The sequence below is a fragment of the Lytechinus variegatus genome, chromosome 1, assembly GCF_018143015.1.
Source record: "Lytechinus variegatus isolate NC3 chromosome 1, Lvar_3.0, whole genome shotgun sequence".
In the NCBI taxonomy this organism is placed as follows: Eukaryota; Metazoa; Echinodermata; class Echinoidea; order Temnopleuroida; family Toxopneustidae; genus Lytechinus; species Lytechinus variegatus.
Window position 1 is genome coordinate 68,703,122 of NC_054740.1, and position 18,465 is coordinate 68,721,586.

The following is an 18,465-nucleotide window of genomic DNA, read 5'->3' on the forward strand; positions in this document are numbered from 1 at the left end:
TAGAAACAGAAAAATCAAAGAATAAGAATAAAGAAAGTTTGAGAAAAATCGGACAAATAATGAGAAAGTTATGAGCATTTGAATATTGCAATCACTGATGCCATGGAGATCCTCCAATTGGCAGTGCAACAAGGATGTGTGATGTCACTGATGAACAACTTTCCCTTTGGTGGACTATATAAAATACCCTCAAAATGTCTCTTTTTGCTTTTTCTTATGATGATACAAACTCTTTATCCATGATGTATTCTCAAAAAATATGTATTACATGCCCTCATGTAGAAAGAACACATGATCTATGGATAGATGTGATAAAAGAGGCAATTCAAGTGAAATATGAGTTGTTCACAAGTGACATCACAAGAATACATCATGGATAAAGAGTTTGTATCATCATAAGAAAAAGCAAAAAGAGACATTTTGAGGGTATTTTATATAGTCCACCAAAGGGAAAGTTGTTCATCAGTGACATCACACATCCTTGTTGCACTGCCAATTGGAGGATCTCCATGGCATCAGTGATTGCAATATTCAAATGCTCATAACTTTCTCATTATTTGTCCGATTTTTCTCAAACTTTCTTTATTCTTATTCTTTGATTTTTCTGTTTCTACACAATTAAGCCTATTTGTTCCAAAGGTTTCATTCTCCTTTAATTTCGATTTTATCTGAGCAATTGCTGCCTAAGCAAATGGTTTAAGGATGCAGGGAATAAGTTTGTTGGTCGCGTGCGAGTAACCTCCAGATAATAGGATTTGTATTGGAGGGGGATGTCATTTTTAATAACAGCTTCTGCTGGTAATAAAATTATATTAATGGTGATCATAATAATCCAAACGATGATCATAATAAAAATGTTAGTAAAGAATATAAATGTTCATAATATTTTATTGATCGTTACGCCTAGTGTTGATAATGTTAATGACGATAAAAATGATAACAGTTTAACATTCAGTGTTCTTTTTTTATCATAATTCATGTGAAATTTAAAAATGGAATGCATTTAAATTCGTATCCATCGAACAGTAGGCCTATGTGTGTGTATGTTGCGTGAGGGATGCTCATATATGAGTGTTGTGTGTTCGTGCATATCAGGGCCGAAGCCATGATTTTCTATGAGGGGGTTCCGAATAAAAAAAAAAGAGTGAACCCTTTGTAGTTCACGATCAGTTCCGTTACCTCCCGGGGCTGATCCAGCTTTCCCCAATGCGGGAGGTAGGGGATTTTCCTTACATTTTCCCCGATAAAAAACGAGTCGTGTATCTCAAGAAACAAATCAATGCAAGTGTGAAGATCGAATTGATCATTAAGGACTGTTTAACATTATGAAGAGGGCAATTTCTTGTTACTAAAAATGGAGGCAGGTCGGCGGAGAGTATTTTCGTTTAGGGGGAAAAGTAAAAAAGGGCACTTATAATGTCAAAACCTAAGATTATCATCTGCGTGAAGTAGTTGTGTGTTTTGTAGTAATTAAGTTTAGCAAAGCCATTTTGAAGTGTTTTCTGAATGATAACATATACATTTACGAAAAAAAAAATCAAATCTGAGGTTGTGGCGCTAATTTCTTTAAAAAGGATATCCTTGTGAGATGTTGAAAGCGCGAATCGCGAGCTCAAACTATTAGACATTTCATGTAACAAGACATGAACTTGAACATTCAACTTCCGGGGTAATAATAATAGATAGGAGAACATAACTGAAGTGGCTTCCCTTGGTAAATAATATTTATATCATTTTTATAATAATTATTTTAGGCCTACATGAAATTTCCAAAGGTTTGAGCACGAGATTCGCTCGCAACATCTCACAAGGATGCCCTTTTAACAGTAATTGACAAAAAACTTCAGATTTAATTTTTTTTTCCAAATCGCTTGCTCACTACGCTCGCAAAAATAAAACCTAAAATATATATCTTATCAATCAGAGATCACTTAAAAAAAACTTTGCTCAACTTAATTACCACAAAATACACAACCTCTTTACACAGATGATAATCTCATGTTCAAAATATATGTTTGCACCAAAATGCCCCTTCTGACATATAAGTGCCCTTTTTTGGCTTTGCCCCCCACCCAAAAGTAAAATACGTTCCGCCGCCCCTGGTTGAAAACATGCATCGTCTTCATGGCTAACTGCAAAAGGTCCTTAACATGTCCCTTTTAGATCAGGTCAGAGCTTATATTCAAAATTTCTGTTCGCGCTTCTTGCTCGCAGTTATTATCTAGTTACATAGGCATCTCGTTTTGAAGATCACAAACATATTTCCCATCTTATTAAAAAAAAAGCTCGCGCTTCGCGCTCGCATTATTTAAAAAGGACTTATGTTGTTACATATTTACTTTATTTCATGAGAATAAAGGAAATTATTGACTGCTAGGACTACCCTTTCAATGAAACAAACAAACATCAAGTTTGAGCTGCCGATCGGGGAAAATATGGGTGAAAAGTTTTTTGCCCCCCCTCCCCTTGGCGAAAGTTGGATCCGCCGGGGAGGGGGGGGGGGGTTGGGGGCACTTGTACCCCCCCAAAAAAAAACAAGGAAATGCTATTTTTTTTCGAAAATGGGAAATTCCCTTTTTAAAAAAAAAAAAATGTGCCGTTTTTCGAAATAAAATACTTTTTTTAAAGTATTCATTTTTTTATTAGTTTTCAGGCTGGAATATTACAAATTTTCAGCTCGCGCTTCGCACTCTCAATTATTCGATTGGTGAAATATGTATCCTATAAAAAGGTCACTAAATGCTTTCTTTAACAGGTTCCTTGTCTGGTCAGTATATTTAAGCTCGCGCTTTGCGCTCGTGTTAATTCTTTAGTTAGATGCACATCTTTTTAATGACAGCAGAAACCTGCTCGTTTTTTTTTTATTTCTTACTGAAATGACCTAAAGTTTTAGCTTGTGATTCAGCTCGCAATACCTCACAATAATGCCATTTTAAGAATAATTGACCCCCCCAAAAAACAAGTTTTACAACTTTTTTCCAAGCCGCTCGATCATTTTACTCTCTCGCGAAAAATAAAGCCTAAATATACATCTCTCCATAATCAGAAGTCACTTCAAAAAGGCTTTTCTCTACTTAATTACTAGATAAAACACACAATGACTTTACGCAGATGATAATCTCAAGGTGAATATATCACCAAAGTGTAAATTGGTATGAGTTTCATCTTTGGCTTTGCCCCCAAACGAAAATTGGTTCGGCCGCCCTTGCCTTCCCATCCTCATAACAATTGAACAGAAACGGTGTCCCCCCCACTTGCCTCTGCCTCTGCTTTCCCGGTTTTCATTTTTCGGATTAACGAACCTAATTTTGTTTTCGGATTAACGAACCTTCGGAACAACGAACCTTATTTCGTTTTCGGATTAACGAACCTTCGGAACAACGAACCTTATTTCGTTTTCGGATTAACGAACCTTCGGAACAACGAACCTTATTTCGTTTTCGGATTAACGAACCTTCGGAACAACGAACCTTATTTCGTTTTCGGAATATTGAACCTTCGGAACAACGAACCTTATTTCGTTTTCGGATTATCGAACCTTCGGAATAACGAACCGTCGGAATGACAAATGTTTGGATTAACGAACCCTTTTTCGTTTTCGGATTAACGAACATCGAGGTATAGGGAATTTACGTGTTTTGGAATTACGAACCTTCGGAATAAAGAACCTTCGGAATTACGAAGTGTAACCTTTTTTTTATATACGCACTGTATCAGTTCAAAGACCGCGATTGATGACGATAATCTTTCAAGATCTTTGGATATATATACACAAAGCCTTCTTTTAGATAGAATAATAACCTTTGTTCAGGATATAGATAGTTAAAAAATTGCGGAGTAGCTTTATATCATGCCCGAGTTGAAACCAAAATGAATTTCCACGAATTAGACGACATTGGGAGATACACAGAATTCAGCTCCTCTTACTAACCTATTACTTATATCATCTTGTCTATGTTGGGATTATTGTTTCATATCTTCACAGTTTACTTACTCAGAAAAAGTACGACAGAATCGACGTGTTGTAATTTTTAGAAAAGGAAATAAACAATAAATAAACAAAGAATTTTTACCGAAATGCATACAAACAAAAATAATGGCGAAATTACACATGCACAGTCGACGGTATAAATGGTTGTGATATGTAATATTCAAATTTCTTAGTCTGTGCTGTATGAATATAGATTAAAACAAACCCCCCAAAAAACAGCTCAAGTGGGCGGCGCTAGCTATAGGGGGCAGGGGCAACTATACCACTATGTTTTTTCAAGTACAGTAGTGAAAAAGGGCGGAGAGAAGGTAAGAAGACCAAACAAAAAGAAGCTTAACGAAAAGAGAGGTCAGTACTTATTTCGAATTCATTGAAACATTCGTCCAATCATGCACTTGTTTTATTCAATTATTTACCAATCTTTTCATTTGTTTCCTACTTCTTTTGACATGATAGTCCCAAACCATTAGTGCAGCGCAATAGAATGAAATAGAATGAAGATTTAACTATATGCTCTTTAAAAATAGGTAGTGCAAGATTTCTGGTAAAAAACCCCAAAATGTGTTCGATAATTAAAGCAAATGAACACATCCTGTTTTAGCGATAAGAAGCAATTGATGATGACGCAAGACTAATGTTTATCATTCAATCTCTTGGTTTGGTCTGTGAGGATTCAAGCCCGTTATTTGTATTAACCAAAGATCAAAAACCATATTTTCATTCTGCTTCCCTATAAATAGGTTTACTGGATATTTCTCCTCGATTAGAGTTCCAACACTAACGTCGATTCACAATGAGAACGACCTCGATTATCGTTTTCATTTTATGTATTGCATTTCTTAAAGACGCAGGTTTGTATATAGGCATATCAACGTAATATCATTCTGGAAATGGGACGAAGTTATTAACCCTCTAAAATAAAGTGTATTTCTCCTTGTCGACAACTAATGAGGGAATGCATTTGACTAAATACATTGTTTATTGTTGATGTTTCAGATGCATGGCGTCGTCGTCGACGTCGTCGGAGATCGGATCCTCCTCCACCACCACCTCCTCCTCCAAGTAAGTAATATGTGATTTTATTTTATTATGTCGGTCGATACATTGCCGTTTGTTTGTTTATTTGTTTGAATAATTATTCATCAAATCCGTTCATATCAGGCATTAAAAAACAGGTGAACAAAAATATATGGGATTGAATGAGAAAAGTAGAGTAAAGTAACAATATAACGTGATTGTTCACACACGCAGACACACACACCGGCATGACCGGACACATTCCCGCTCACACAAAATCCACCCTCTCCCAACTTACGCACTACAGTGCGTATCAAAAAAAAGTTTACACTTTGAAAAAATCCTGTAAAATTACACATATGTAATTTCCTGAAGATTTTTCCAAACTTTAACATTGGTACAGATCCATTTAAGCAAATGACGATATAACTGTCGAAAAATATTTCCGCTTGAGTGAGCACCACTCACTTTTGAAAAGTTAGTGAAAAATGATTTGCGCAGAACTTTAAAATAGTTATGCGGATAAAAGTAGACCTTAATCATGAAGAACGTGTGTAATTTAGATAGGAAAATTGATTTGAAGATATCTTTTACCTTTTTAAACTTGTTTCCTTGCCAAAAACACTTTGAAGAGTGCATTTCACCCCACCCCACTTCCCCACATACTGAGGCCATCGTGACGGTATTTGCTTTACACTGAGCTGTAATTTACATGAAATGGCTAAGGCATGATTTTCATTTTGATAATCATTGTCAAGCTTGGGAAAAGTGTGGAGAAACAAGCATTAAATGAAAAATAAAAAGTAAACCCACTTTAAATGATAAAAACTTAGTGAAAATGGCTAAAGATGTCTGAAATAAACTTTTGTTTAGATTCAGTTATGTCCTAAGATCCAGCTGGCACAAAAAGGTTAAAGGTTATGCTTACTAAGTGTTAAAATGTCAATTTGGGCGGCAAAATTGTTACAAGATGCTTGAATGTATCCGTTTTATTTCAATTGACTAAAAGTGCAAGGGAAATGTATGAGAAATGTGTCGGAGAGTAAGTTTAATTTCGCCCTTTCCACTTGACACAGCGTGAAAACGAGCATTTCTGCGCAAACAGATTTCTGCGAGCTTTACAAAAATGGACAGTGCTCACTCAAGTGTAACATTCTGTCAAAACTTTTACTTTCATTGGATAGATGAGACCCAAATCTAAGATAATATGTAAAAAAAAATATCCACATGTTGTATATTTTTTAATTCCCAGGTCTTTTTCAAAGTGTAAACTTTTTTTGATACGCACTGTATATCGCTTAAGGAGCAAATATTATTTTCAGCATTCAGTGTCTTTAAAACATCATGGGATAGAAGTCCGATGTGCATCTGATAAAACAAAAGAAAACATTAAAGGGGAATAAAACCTTTGAAACAAGTAGGCTTGTGTCAAAACAGAAAAATCAACGAATACGACAAAGAAAGTTTGAGAAAAATCGGACAAATAATGAGGAAGTTATGAGCATTCGAATATTGCAGTCACTAAAGCCATGGAGATCCTCCCATTGGCAATGCGACAAGGATGTGTGATGTCACATGTGAACAACTTTCCCTTTGATGGACTATAAAATACCTCAATAATGTCTCTTTTTGATTTTTCTTATGGTGATACAAATGTATTCTGTAAAAATCTGTATTACATTCCCTCCTATAAAAAAATAGAAAGAACAAATGATCTACTGATAGATGTGATAAAAGAGGCAGTTTAAATGAAAAATATACTAAAGTAATGGGGAGAGTTGTTCACAAGTGACATCACACATCTTTGCCGCATTGCCAATATGAGGATCTCCATAGCATTAGTGATCGAAATATTCAAATGCTCATAACTTTCTCATTATTTGCCTGATTTTTCTCAAACTTTCGTTGATCTGTTATCTTATTCCAAAGGTTTCGTTTTCCTGAAGCAATTAAGCTTGTGCTTATACTATCAAACTATTTAAGGGTTATCACCCCAAATTTAAGGTCATTTCGACGAAAATAAATTGAAGAAGCCAAAATAAAAAGGGTTCTCATCCCAAAAGTAAGGTCATCTCGTCCTAAAATACATGTTTTATTTCAATTTTGAATGATGTATTTCTTACCATAATAAAATACCACAAATAGTAGGGGGACATTTGATATTGTGTCCCCCCTACTATTTTGAGTAGGGGGGGGGCACGCCCCCCTGTCCCCCGTGGGATTTCCGCCCATGGTTGGTTTATATTAACACCATAGTTTTCTGAGTAATAATTTGCCACACATGATGATAATAATAATATAGGATTTGTATAGCGCACGTATCCACCTTGCTAGGTGCTCAAGGCGCTCCTATTATTTCCCGGCTGAGCTAGTCTACCGATTCTGGTGCGCACAGCTTTTTGAGGAATTTCTTCCTGCCGGTACTTATTTACGTCACCTGGGTTGAGTGCACAGTGTGGATAAATTTCTTGCTGAAGGAAAACACGCTGTGGCTAGGATTCGAACCCACGACCCTGTTTGAAAGGCGAGAATCAGAACCACTAGACACGACGCGCCCGCAACGCATGTGGTGGAGGCTGATAGGGCAGATCCGCCCAAATTATGCACCACATCCTTCAGTCTTTGATACACACACGCAAACAGTGATCATCTTCCTTTCCTTATTAATGATGCTGTAGAACACATACCCCGATAAACTGCGAAAAGAAAGTCATTTTGAAAGTCTGTGCATGGTTTGCCCCTTAATTTCAGTCTTTAATCTAAATCGTGAACAAAAATCAAACATTCAAAAGCAGTGGCGTGCAGATGGACGGCTAGGGGGCACTTGCACCAACAAATTTCACGACCAAGAAAAGAAAAAAAAAGAGAAAAGGAATGGTATAAAAGGTAAAATATGATATTATTTTCTGAATATTACACCAAAATCTTTCACAAATTTGATTTTTATCATAAAAGTATTGAAATTATTGCCCGATATCTGGCCCCATCAAAATTTTTGGCAATTAAGCCTTTGCTAAAAATGTATTTAGACGTTTCAGTGAACTGGGTGGGCAGGTTAACTGTGATCCCGAATATGTGATATCAACTTAAACAATCGCAATTATGCTATCATGCCAGAAGACCTGGGGTCCGTTTCATAAACTAAAAAGTTACAACTATATATTGTAACTTTAAGGCAACTACCATGCTGGTAACAGGCCTCAGCAACCAATCAAAATCAAGATTAAAATGGTAGTTGCCATAATGGCAAAGCTGCAACAGTTGTAACTCTACAAGAAACGGGTTCCTGATAAGAATACCTACCGTGAATATTTGACTCTTCTTGCAGATACTCCTCCTAGTTTGAACAACTGCCCGCAAACTCTCCCTGTTCAGTACACCACTACTGCTACTGCTGTCGTCATCTGGGTTGAACCAACGTGTACCGACTACGAATCATCGTGTACTGTTAGGTAAAGATACCCCCTCATCAAACTGGAAAGAATACTATAATTCACTGGCGGAACCAGGGGGGGGGGGGGGGGGAAGCCGGCCCGACCTCCCCCTTTGAGAGTCACAATTAAAATTTGTAATGTATAAATGCTGTTGAAGCAGAAGTGTGCCCCCATTTTGAAAGTGAAGAACTTTTTTTCGCTTGTCGAATTTTTTTCGTGGACCAAATGTTCTTATTTTTTGTTTAAAAATTTTTTTATTTATTTTTGCTTGTCAATTTCTTTCCTCGGCAAAATGTGCCCCCCTCCCTTGGAAAATCCTGGATCCGCCCCTGATAGAATTGTAATATCAAAGCGAGCCCCTCCAGAAAAAGCATGTTGATCTGACACCATGCAAAGAGTGTAACGAAAATGTAAAGTAACCGAGACGTTTATTTCCAAATGAGTCGTTCTTTTTAAAACAGTGCCGTACAGGCACTTGCCCCTCCCCTAAATCTTATTCACTGTCAAGAATAAAAGGAAAGGAAAGGAAAAAGAGGAGGGTGAAATATCTATATATATTTTATGAAGATTATGTCAAAATCTACTACAAAATTGAATGTTTGCAATAAAAATTGCAACATTTCTGCACACTCGCTTCGCGCTCGCTTGCAACTTTTGTTTTAAAAATTGCCCAAAACGCCATTATCCGGCCTCCTCAAAATTCTTGGCTCATAATATAACGACACTGGTTTAAAACATTATCAACAATTTAAATTCAATTTAATAAAGGGGTAAATTTTACAACCCCCCAAACATTCAGGGGCCAGCCGCATTGTATTGTCCTCCTCTCTAACTAATACTAGTATATCTCTCTCTCTCCAGTCGAAGTGGCTATCCTCCGGGGCATTCTTTCGGTGAAGGTAGTCAAAGCATCGCATACACTGCCAGAGACACTGGTGGACTCTCTACATCCTGTACCGTTTCTTTTACTGTTAGCGGTAAATATACATATGGCTCTTTCGCTATCATATCTCATTTCTCAGTAATCAGAGATCATGCAGACTAGTGGGTGCAACATCATCCTACATCGAAAAGAATTGACTTAGGATGTAGGCATACATGTTGTAATATCCTGTTCTTTTTACATGTTTTACAAACACATATATGGATCGAGGTTATGTGATCATAATTGTCACAAGCCATGTTCAGTAACAACCAACTGCAGAACTAATACATATTTCTCATGATAAATCTGGATTGATATTTTCAAATATATTTTGTGATCAGTGATGCTCTTATATTACGTGATTCCGGATTCCGGAACCCTTCTTTCCTTTACGCTTTCATCATCAATTTCCGTCGTTTATTTTCACATAAATTTTAGAGATACACAATTATGGTACATGTCTCTTATAGCTAGATTAATGAAATATGAAAGAAAACGGCGTGTACACATAAATCATATTAGAATAGAATCACAACAGGGCGGTACATTCTGAACCACATTGTTTTTGCCTTTTTCTCTCTTCCCAAACAGAGTTTTCTCCATTTTTATTTATCTTCTGATTATAATGGACTTCGCTCTGTTATCTTAGTTTCTTGTCGACCCTCCTGTGCAACATTTGGTTTTACATGTATATTTAGTTTGTGTTTATGCAATATGATCTCTTTTTTTCAATTTCCGCTTTAAAGCCTACATAATAAATGGAGTTCTCGCAACGTACGGAGGGTTCAACAATACAGTAAATACATTCAGAATGCCCACCAAATGACAAAGAACAGCTGTCGAGCATAATGGTGAACCGAAACAGCAGTTTCGTCCTCTGTTCTGGGAGCTGACGAAAACTTGCAATATATGTCGTTTGTCCAGACTCCAGGACGAACTGTTGTACTGAGTCACCAATTATTGAAAAAAAAGCTCTTGGTTGCTCTTTGTCATAATTTTGCTGGGCATCAAATAATATATTTTCTCTGTTCTTGTGCCCACCGTACGTCGCGGAGCAAAAAACCCCATATTATAAAACGGTCGTAATAAGTTTTGAGGATACTATTTATAGACAAAGTCACTCACTGCATCATGATCAATGGCAGCTTGTCCAATTGTTGACGCTGGTATAATTTCTATTTTCTTTTATGTGTTTACTTTCCCATTTATCAATTTTTTTCAAATTATTTCTAAAGTTTTGTTTTTGGCGCCGTACTGAAAGTGGCTCGAGGGCGGAAATGAGCTCTCGCATCCACCAAACAAGCCAGACATTAGCTGATGAAGAATTTTATTGGACTCAAATTATTACATTCTCGTAACAAAAGCATGTGCCTACTTTATTTTTTCCTCAAAGCTCTAAATGTTTTAAAGTTTAAAGTTTATTTCACTGCACAATCATAACAGAGCAGATTATTATAACTCGAAGAAGGTGACAATACAATCCGGAATTGCAATACAAAATTACCCCATTAAGCGTACATCACTAAATATTGTGAGCGAAAAGAACTACAATAAAAGTGCATTTGTTTGTACAATTAAAGCTGAGGAAATTATGTTCTCTCGAAATGATGAACATGGTGAAAGTTTCTCCAAATTCTGATACAAAGCAAGAGGCATTCGATTGAGGATTAAAAACAATAACCTCTCTGTGATTCTTTCAGTGATCCGCTGTAGTAGTGCCACATCTCCCCAACACTGCTCGGTGAGCTGTTCAACATCCAACTCGGTAGGGTCAGTCTGTACCTACCAATGTGCCACAGGACTTACTCTATCAGGCTCATCTCAACGTGTTTGTCAAGAGGTTAGCGGGAATGCAGCGCAATGGACTGGCACTCAACCAACGTGTACAGGTAATTCAGAAGTATTTCATCAAACAGCTTTTGCCAGTGATTTTATCTGATGACAGATTTGCTATCATTCAATCAGATGCAGGGAGTTCACAAGCTTATCATAGTTGCCAGCGAAGATTATTGACAAATACTTCTAGGAACACTTTCCTCAATAACTGGAAACACATTTTACTTTTACCAGAATGAATAAAAAATCATAAAAACATGTTAAAAAAACTAATTATTTTTAATGACAAAAAATAATTTCTGCACTCACATCAGTACTGAAATAAGAAAGGAGAGAGAGAGAGAGAAGGAAAAAAGGTTTGCCCTGAAGGTGAGAGTTACTCTGAGATGATCTAATCTCGAATTTTATGAAGCATCAGCCTGTCAAACCAGTGACCCCTCATCATGTTCATTGCAAAAGACTATAATCATGATAATGTAAGATGTAGGCTTCATTTTTGTGTTTGTTACGAAAATATATACGCTTTTAATAAATTGAACTCATGTGTATCCACGATAAGGACTAATAAATTATGCTAAATTCTGAAAGGTCGTAATACATTATAATGAAATTTTGAATAGTACTAATTTTGTGTTAATTCCCCAAGACGTACATTATCTTCCTCGTATTTACAGATATATTTTCATGTTTGAAACCTTATCATCATGAGCTTATTTGCGCTTGTGAATCTCTTGTACACAGATGATTACGCTCCAACGGTGACGCGCTGTCCATCTTCGTTTGTCGCCAATCGGACTGAGCACTGGGGTGTCGAAGTCACATTTACAGAACCAACTGCCACAGACAACTTCGATCAGACGCTACAGACATGGGCAGTCCCTGCGGACCTCACATCTCCTTACATCTTCACTGCTGATACTGCTTGCGAGTATCACTTCCAGGATGATGCCGGAAATGCTGTTACATGTACCTTTGATGTCGAGATACACGGTAACGCATTTTTGCTGTTCTCGGATTATTGCAAGTTCTTGTATGTTAAGAAAATAAAGCATCAGTTCCTAAAGACCTTACGAATATTCTTACGTAAAACTGCAGGCAGTCTGATAGCGCAAACTATTTCCAGTTAATATCAATCAAATGATAATGTCTCATTATGAAAAATACGAGACATTTGGCTTCCTCCCGCTCTTACGCACGGGCGTCCGTCGATATAACACATGATATTTTTATGAAAATATGCACCCTTTTTCTTAAAAGTTGATGGAGAGGGGGAAAAATTAATCGTATCAAGTCGGGGTATTCAGTAATGAGTACTGGAGAAACTATATTTCACTGATTTTCATGATTCATTCCATTTGATTAACTCATCTATTCGTGTTTTGGGGCTAATCTTTCCCTTACGCATTGCTTTTTGGCAGAAGTTCTATGGAAAATGCACCTTTTTTCACACAAACTTTGAGACACTCTGTATTCATTCCCCCATTGCTCGAGAATGAATGGGCAGTTAACGACGGGGTTAAAGATTTATTGAGGAACGGAATGTATATTTCATGAAAATGAAAGCCATTTTCCCATTGGATATCTTCAATACGTGTTTTTTACTAGATGAAGTTAGTTGTCGAATAGGCTGTCCTGGCATTTGAGGTCTCTATCGGTGACGTCACTCAGGATCGTCATGCCTGAACCATCGGCCGGGCAGGGGTCGCAATGGTAGTATGATTTATGGATAATGCACTCGATATATACAATAATCTTGTCCACCCGTTCAAATGAATGTGAAACTCATATAATTTTCATCAGAGCATTCAACAGGAGTACTGTAGTACACATTTCTTTGTTATAAGTGAATTAAAGTCCCTCCAGTGAGTTTGATCACACCTATTGCGAAAATGTATCACCCCTACGTTGTAACACAGTCAGCTGTTTGCACTCAGGGTCACTCCGTGACCTGTGTGTGCGTTCAAGAGTTGTACACGATTTTCTGTCTCATTTAGGCAGAAATCTTTCATAATACATGTTTTCATTTAAATCTGCATGGTAGATACGGTCGTGCCAGAATTTTTGACCTGTCCATCCAGCCAAAATCTGCGATCAAGCACGGATATGACCTTGGTGACTTGGGATGAACCGACGTATAGGGAAATCCCCGGTGATGAGGTGCGACTTGTTTGTAACTTTGGTAGTAACAGCGTCATATTACCATGGGGAAATAATCACGTGATCTACAACGCAACGAACATGAAAAATGGGCTCAGTGAGATTTGCGACTTTTATGTCAATATCGAACGTAAGTATTATATATATTTTCTCTAATCAATGAGGTATATCTATAAGTTATTGGAGGATGTTTCAATTCTATTTCCAAATTTAAAGAGCTAGTATTATTTAATTCTCTAAAGTATGAAATTCAGACGCCAGTTCAAACTTTATGACAATATATTAACTTGTATATATTGAGCTGCATGATAGATTTGAAACATGCACAGGAAAATCTGATATGGTGTGATGTTTTGTTTTCAAAGTATCATACTTGCATTTTCGTTTTTGGTATAATTTGGTTCATGTCAATAATGATATAGGGCAAGAAAACGTCTGATCACATACTGATGGGTCTGTATTTCTGGTAATCAATCATCATGTCTGATTTCATGAGGGCCCTTTGTCAACAATCACTATGGTCAATGATTTTAATCATTTGCTTTTTCTCCACTTCAGCAATGCCATGCATGAAGCTACGTTCGCCGTCACACGGCGCCATGTCGTGTGATACCTGGGCCTATGGTCGATACTGTAGTATGTCCTGCAATGACAATTATGATATCCCTCCTCCTAGCCCGTTCCAGCCCATTTCCGATGTGTTCACATGCGGTTCATCCGGTCAATGGAGCCCTACGTCCTATGTGCCTGACTGTTCACGTAAGTACAGATTGAGATACACATATAGCCATTAAACTTAAGTAGAAAGGATCCTTAACCCATCTAGGCCAATAATGGTCAGGAATATAATAAAAAGACGAATGCACAGGATGATAAACAAAATTTATTCACAAATTGGCTTACAGCTAGCATACATCATTTTTCAAAGTGATTGCGAGATGTAACCTAAAATAGATCTATACCCTGTAGACGCTCATAAAGTCTTTCTTGATGGTGTTCAGTTGCCGGGAATATAGGTCTTCAAGAAAAAAATCCTCACCGGAAAGTCAGTAAATAAAAACAATGTCCAATTTCTTACTAATTACTTATCAATAAAGTAATTGATAATCCCTTCATGTTTTATTTGTAACTAGAAATTCGAGACCCGACCAAGATCAACCTTCCAACAGATCTGCTCTACTATAGTGGCCACTGCGGTAGTCCAGATACATTGTCTGATATTGCACAGTCTTTCATAGAGACAATCGAGAAATCCATCCACAACGGTATCTGCAAAACCAACGGAGACTGTACTGTCGACAATGTCGCAATAACATGTGGTTTCCCGACCCGTCGTAGAAGAAAACGTGCCCTGGTCAGAACTCTAAGATCCGGTGCTACAGGGTTGTCTGTTGATGACACCGATAGTACTTCGGATGACATCGATGGAAGACTTCTCGAAGGGATGCAGGAGATTCGCATTTCGATGAACCTAGGAGTTGGTGTCGGCCTATCTGAAGCAGACACCGCGTCAGTGAAGGAGGCACAGGAGAAGCTTGAGAATCTGGCCAGAGAAGTGTTGGACATTGTAGTATCCAGAAATAACGGGATTTTTAATATCTTGGGGGTATATCATGATGATACTGAAGATCCCGCAACCGAAGCCTACCTGTTCATGAATGATCACTATATAGATTGTCCTGATGGTTACGTCGCTGGCCGCAATAACACCACATGTGGTAAGTAGATGGAAAATAGGTGTTACTGGTAAGGGTACCGAGGATTTGTATTATGCTTATAGGGGTGTGTACGTACATGTGTGTGTGGGGTGGGGGGGGGGGTGGATGCGGGAGTGTTACAAAAAGGTGGTTAGTGAGCTAGGGTGAGCAATTAAGGATGTGGGTGTGCTTGTATGAGAGAGAGGGAGATGATGAGGCCTATTTTGTTTGAAATGACAATCTGTTTCTTACTTTTCTAACCTTCTTACTTTTCTCCTACTTATCATGACTTTAGTCGCTTGTACAACTGGTCACTACTACGATACCAAATCCAGGGCATGTCACCAATGTGGATATGGATTCTATCAAGACGAGTATGGTCAGGTGACATGCAAGTCATGTGACCTTGGTCAGTCTACTCGAAACAAAGGCAGTCCCAGCAAGGCTGATTGTGAAAGTGAGTATTGGAAGTACCAATAAAAGTTATATACAAGCCCGTATATGATCTGGTCTACAAAGTTGTGGTTCAACTATATGGAATGAAATTGTGAGATAATTCACTACCAGCAGAGATTCAATGTATCAGCTCATTTTACTCTGACATCATTTCTCAACTGTCTAGGAAGGATAAAAAAGATAGCTTTCTTCACGATTACAGAACTAAAGAGTTTAACAATGGTCTCAGACTCTTAGTTAAACCCGACTTGAGGAGGTGAATTCTGGGGCCGTTCATCTAAACACTTTATTTGACAAACTGTAAAAGGAGTATAACATGTATAATGTCAGTTGATTCTGATTGGCTAAGAAGTCATATTAAGTAGACATTGCTGGATAAAATAATCGACAAGCCTTTCGTCAAATGCTCCTGTCCTCCCATCATTTAAAGTTCAGTTAAGGAATTAGGCCTAACTTTATATTTATGTCAGTGTGAATGTCTGATACCAATAATAAACTATGACAAAATGATTTCAGTGGATTTTCCTTCAAAAATTTGATGTTGTGTATTGATTGGACACTAATATCGGTTGTGTGTTTCGTTTAATGCAGATCGTTTTAATCATTATGTTATACAGATCAATGCGAAGCGGGTCAGTTTTCAACATCAGGGTTATACCCTTGTATCCAATGCCCATTGAACACGTTTCAGCTGCTGATTGGTCAGACGATGTGCTTTGAATGCCCGGATGTAAAGAAGACATGGAATAGAGGAGCTTCTGATGTAGACCAATGTCTTCACATCTAACTCTGATCACGTGACAGCATTGCTATGTAGAGACCTTTGCTGGCGACGCAGTTTCCGTTCAAAGAAAATCTATTCCTGGTGGAAATTAAACTGTTGCTTGAAATTGAGGATACATTGAAGTAATAGAAAAACAGTCCTAAGAAAATAGTTTACGAAATGGGCGATTTATGAAAGTGTCATAAGTCTCAATTTACTTCACAACTCTTCACAAAGTCACATTTCCTAATTGCTTCTTATCATGGTTGTCCATCTCGGGGATGGGGATATACCCCCCCCCCAATATTTCAGTTGGGGGCGGGGGGCTGTGTTATTATTCCCCCATTAATTTGAGGTCGAACATTATGATACTTTTAGTGATCAATCATATGACAAGATATTATCATCATTACTATAATTACTATTATCATTGTCATAATCATAATATTAATAACAATTTTGATGATTATCATAATGATCTTAGCGATGGCTATCTTATTTACGCATAATGACCATTTATATTGTTTTGCTCATAATTTCCTTACGTTTATTGCTATTGAATGAAACCATTTCTTTCTGAAACTGTTACAAACAGAAAGTGGCGTATCTGCGGGGGGGGGGCATGAGGGCACGTGCCCCCCCCCCCCATCAGCTGACAAAAAAAGAAAAAACGGTGAAAAGGAGAAAAAGAGGGAGAAAGGAAGAGAAACGTAGTGGGAAAGAAGAAATTATTATTCATTATAATATTATATTATGATTATGTAATGTTATATTACATAACAAAAATTTTTATCATAACTTTATGAAACACAATTTGCTCAGGGCCTATGTCTTCATTGTTCCTGGTGCTCGCATTGTCTGTTTAACGAGATGTATAATCCTGTTGTACTAAAACATCCCGTTTTCAAGTCAATATAACCAAATATATGTCCTCGCACTTCGAGTTATTATTGTTTTATGTAGTGACATATGCTTCTTTTTCATTACTATTTAAAGTGGTTATCCCATGTTAAGGTTTTAATGTAATTGAATTCCGGTTCGTGATTACGTTCACATTAGTGGATTTGTGAGATATGTCTGCTCTCCGTAAATTCCTAAAACCAGTCCTTAAAATGTCTCGTTTTCTGAATATCAAAAATTTTCAGCTTGCGCTTCGCGCTCGCATTATTTGGTTAGTGAAATACATATGGTCTTCGTGAATTCGTACACACAAGTCTTAGAATGCCCCCACTTCAGGTCTGAATCATCTTAATTTTCAGCTCGCGCTTTTCGCTCGCAATATTTGATTAGTGAGATGCGCATGATAATCATGATTACAATGACTACTATACTGGCAAAAAGTGCTTCATGTGTTCAGCTGTAATTCTAACGAAATCAGCCAGCCCTTGGCACTCGCATTACATGACTATGATGAGATATGCATATTTTTAATGGATTCCTTTAAAAAAAAATCCTTAGAATATCCCTGTATGGGGTCAAACATTTAAGCTCGCTCTTTGCTCTCGCATCATTTGGTTAGTGGAATACGTATATGGTTTCGTGTATTCCTACAAACAAGCCTTAAAATGCCGCTCTTCAGTCTGAATTTCCTAAATTTTCAGCTCGCGCTTCGCGCTCGCAATATTTGATTAGTGAGGTAAGTATGTTGATTACAATGTCTACAAAATCATGTGTTTAAAGGTAATTCTAACAAAATCAGCAAATTCTTGGTACTCGCATTAGATGAATGTGGTGAGATATGTATACTCTTAACTGATTCCTAAAATATAGTCCTCAAAATCTCCCTGTTTGGGGTCAATATATAAAAAAAACAAAAAACAAATTGGTCAATCAAAGAATTCAACCAGGAGACACTCTTCAAGATGTCTGGCGTTATCTCCGGGAAGAATGGGACATCACCCCAGAGCAAATTCGCCGACTTGTGACAAGCATGCGACGTCGATAGAGCCAGGGTGGACAAACGAGATATTGAATTTTCGTTTGCTTAGGCCAAGATACTGAAATTTGACATTTGTTTCATCGATAAACTTTGATTTAAAATTCTAGTGGAATAGTGATGCATCCAAGGTAGATCACTTTCTCTTCTCTTTTAGAATGGTATTTGACTTTAAGTTTGCTTTTATCGTTTGATGGATATTTATGCCAAATAAACTTTCACAACTGAAAGAATGACTAATAGTTTTTTTTTT

General features: G+C 37.3%; 1 protein-coding gene across 1 annotated transcript; it reads left to right on the forward strand.

Moving 5' to 3' along the window:
* Window positions 1-4,659: 4,659 nt before the first annotated feature.
* LOC121421032 (sushi, von Willebrand factor type A, EGF and pentraxin domain-containing protein 1-like) lies at window positions 4,660-16,934 on the forward strand. The gene is made up of 11 exons (XM_041615632.1): window positions 4,660-4,842; window positions 4,988-5,053; window positions 8,337-8,460; window positions 9,304-9,419; window positions 11,068-11,256; window positions 11,945-12,193; window positions 13,245-13,490; window positions 13,919-14,119; window positions 14,494-15,078; window positions 15,353-15,514; window positions 16,131-16,934. The coding sequence occupies exons 1-11, from the start codon at window positions 4,785-4,787 to the stop codon at window positions 16,298-16,300; spliced, it is 2,166 nt and encodes a 721-aa protein (XP_041471566.1). The 5' UTR covers window positions 4,660-4,784; the 3' UTR covers window positions 16,301-16,934.
* The last annotated feature ends 1,531 nt before the right edge of the window (window positions 16,935-18,465 follow it).

What these genes read in the sequence shown, in the direction of transcription:
- LOC121421032 (XM_041615632.1), top strand. Translation starts at nt 4,785, where the DNA reads ATGAGAACGACCTCGATTATCGTTTTCATTTTATGTATTGCATTTCTT. An exon ending in CTTTGATGTCGAGATACACG is followed by an intron (nt 12,194 to 13,244) that starts GTAACGCATTTT and finishes TCTGCATGGTAG; the next exon opens with ATACGGTCGTGCCAGAATTT. An exon ending in CTATGTGCCTGACTGTTCAC is followed by an intron (nt 14,120 to 14,493) that starts GTAAGTACAGAT and finishes ATTTGTAACTAG; the next exon opens with AAATTCGAGACCCGACCAAG.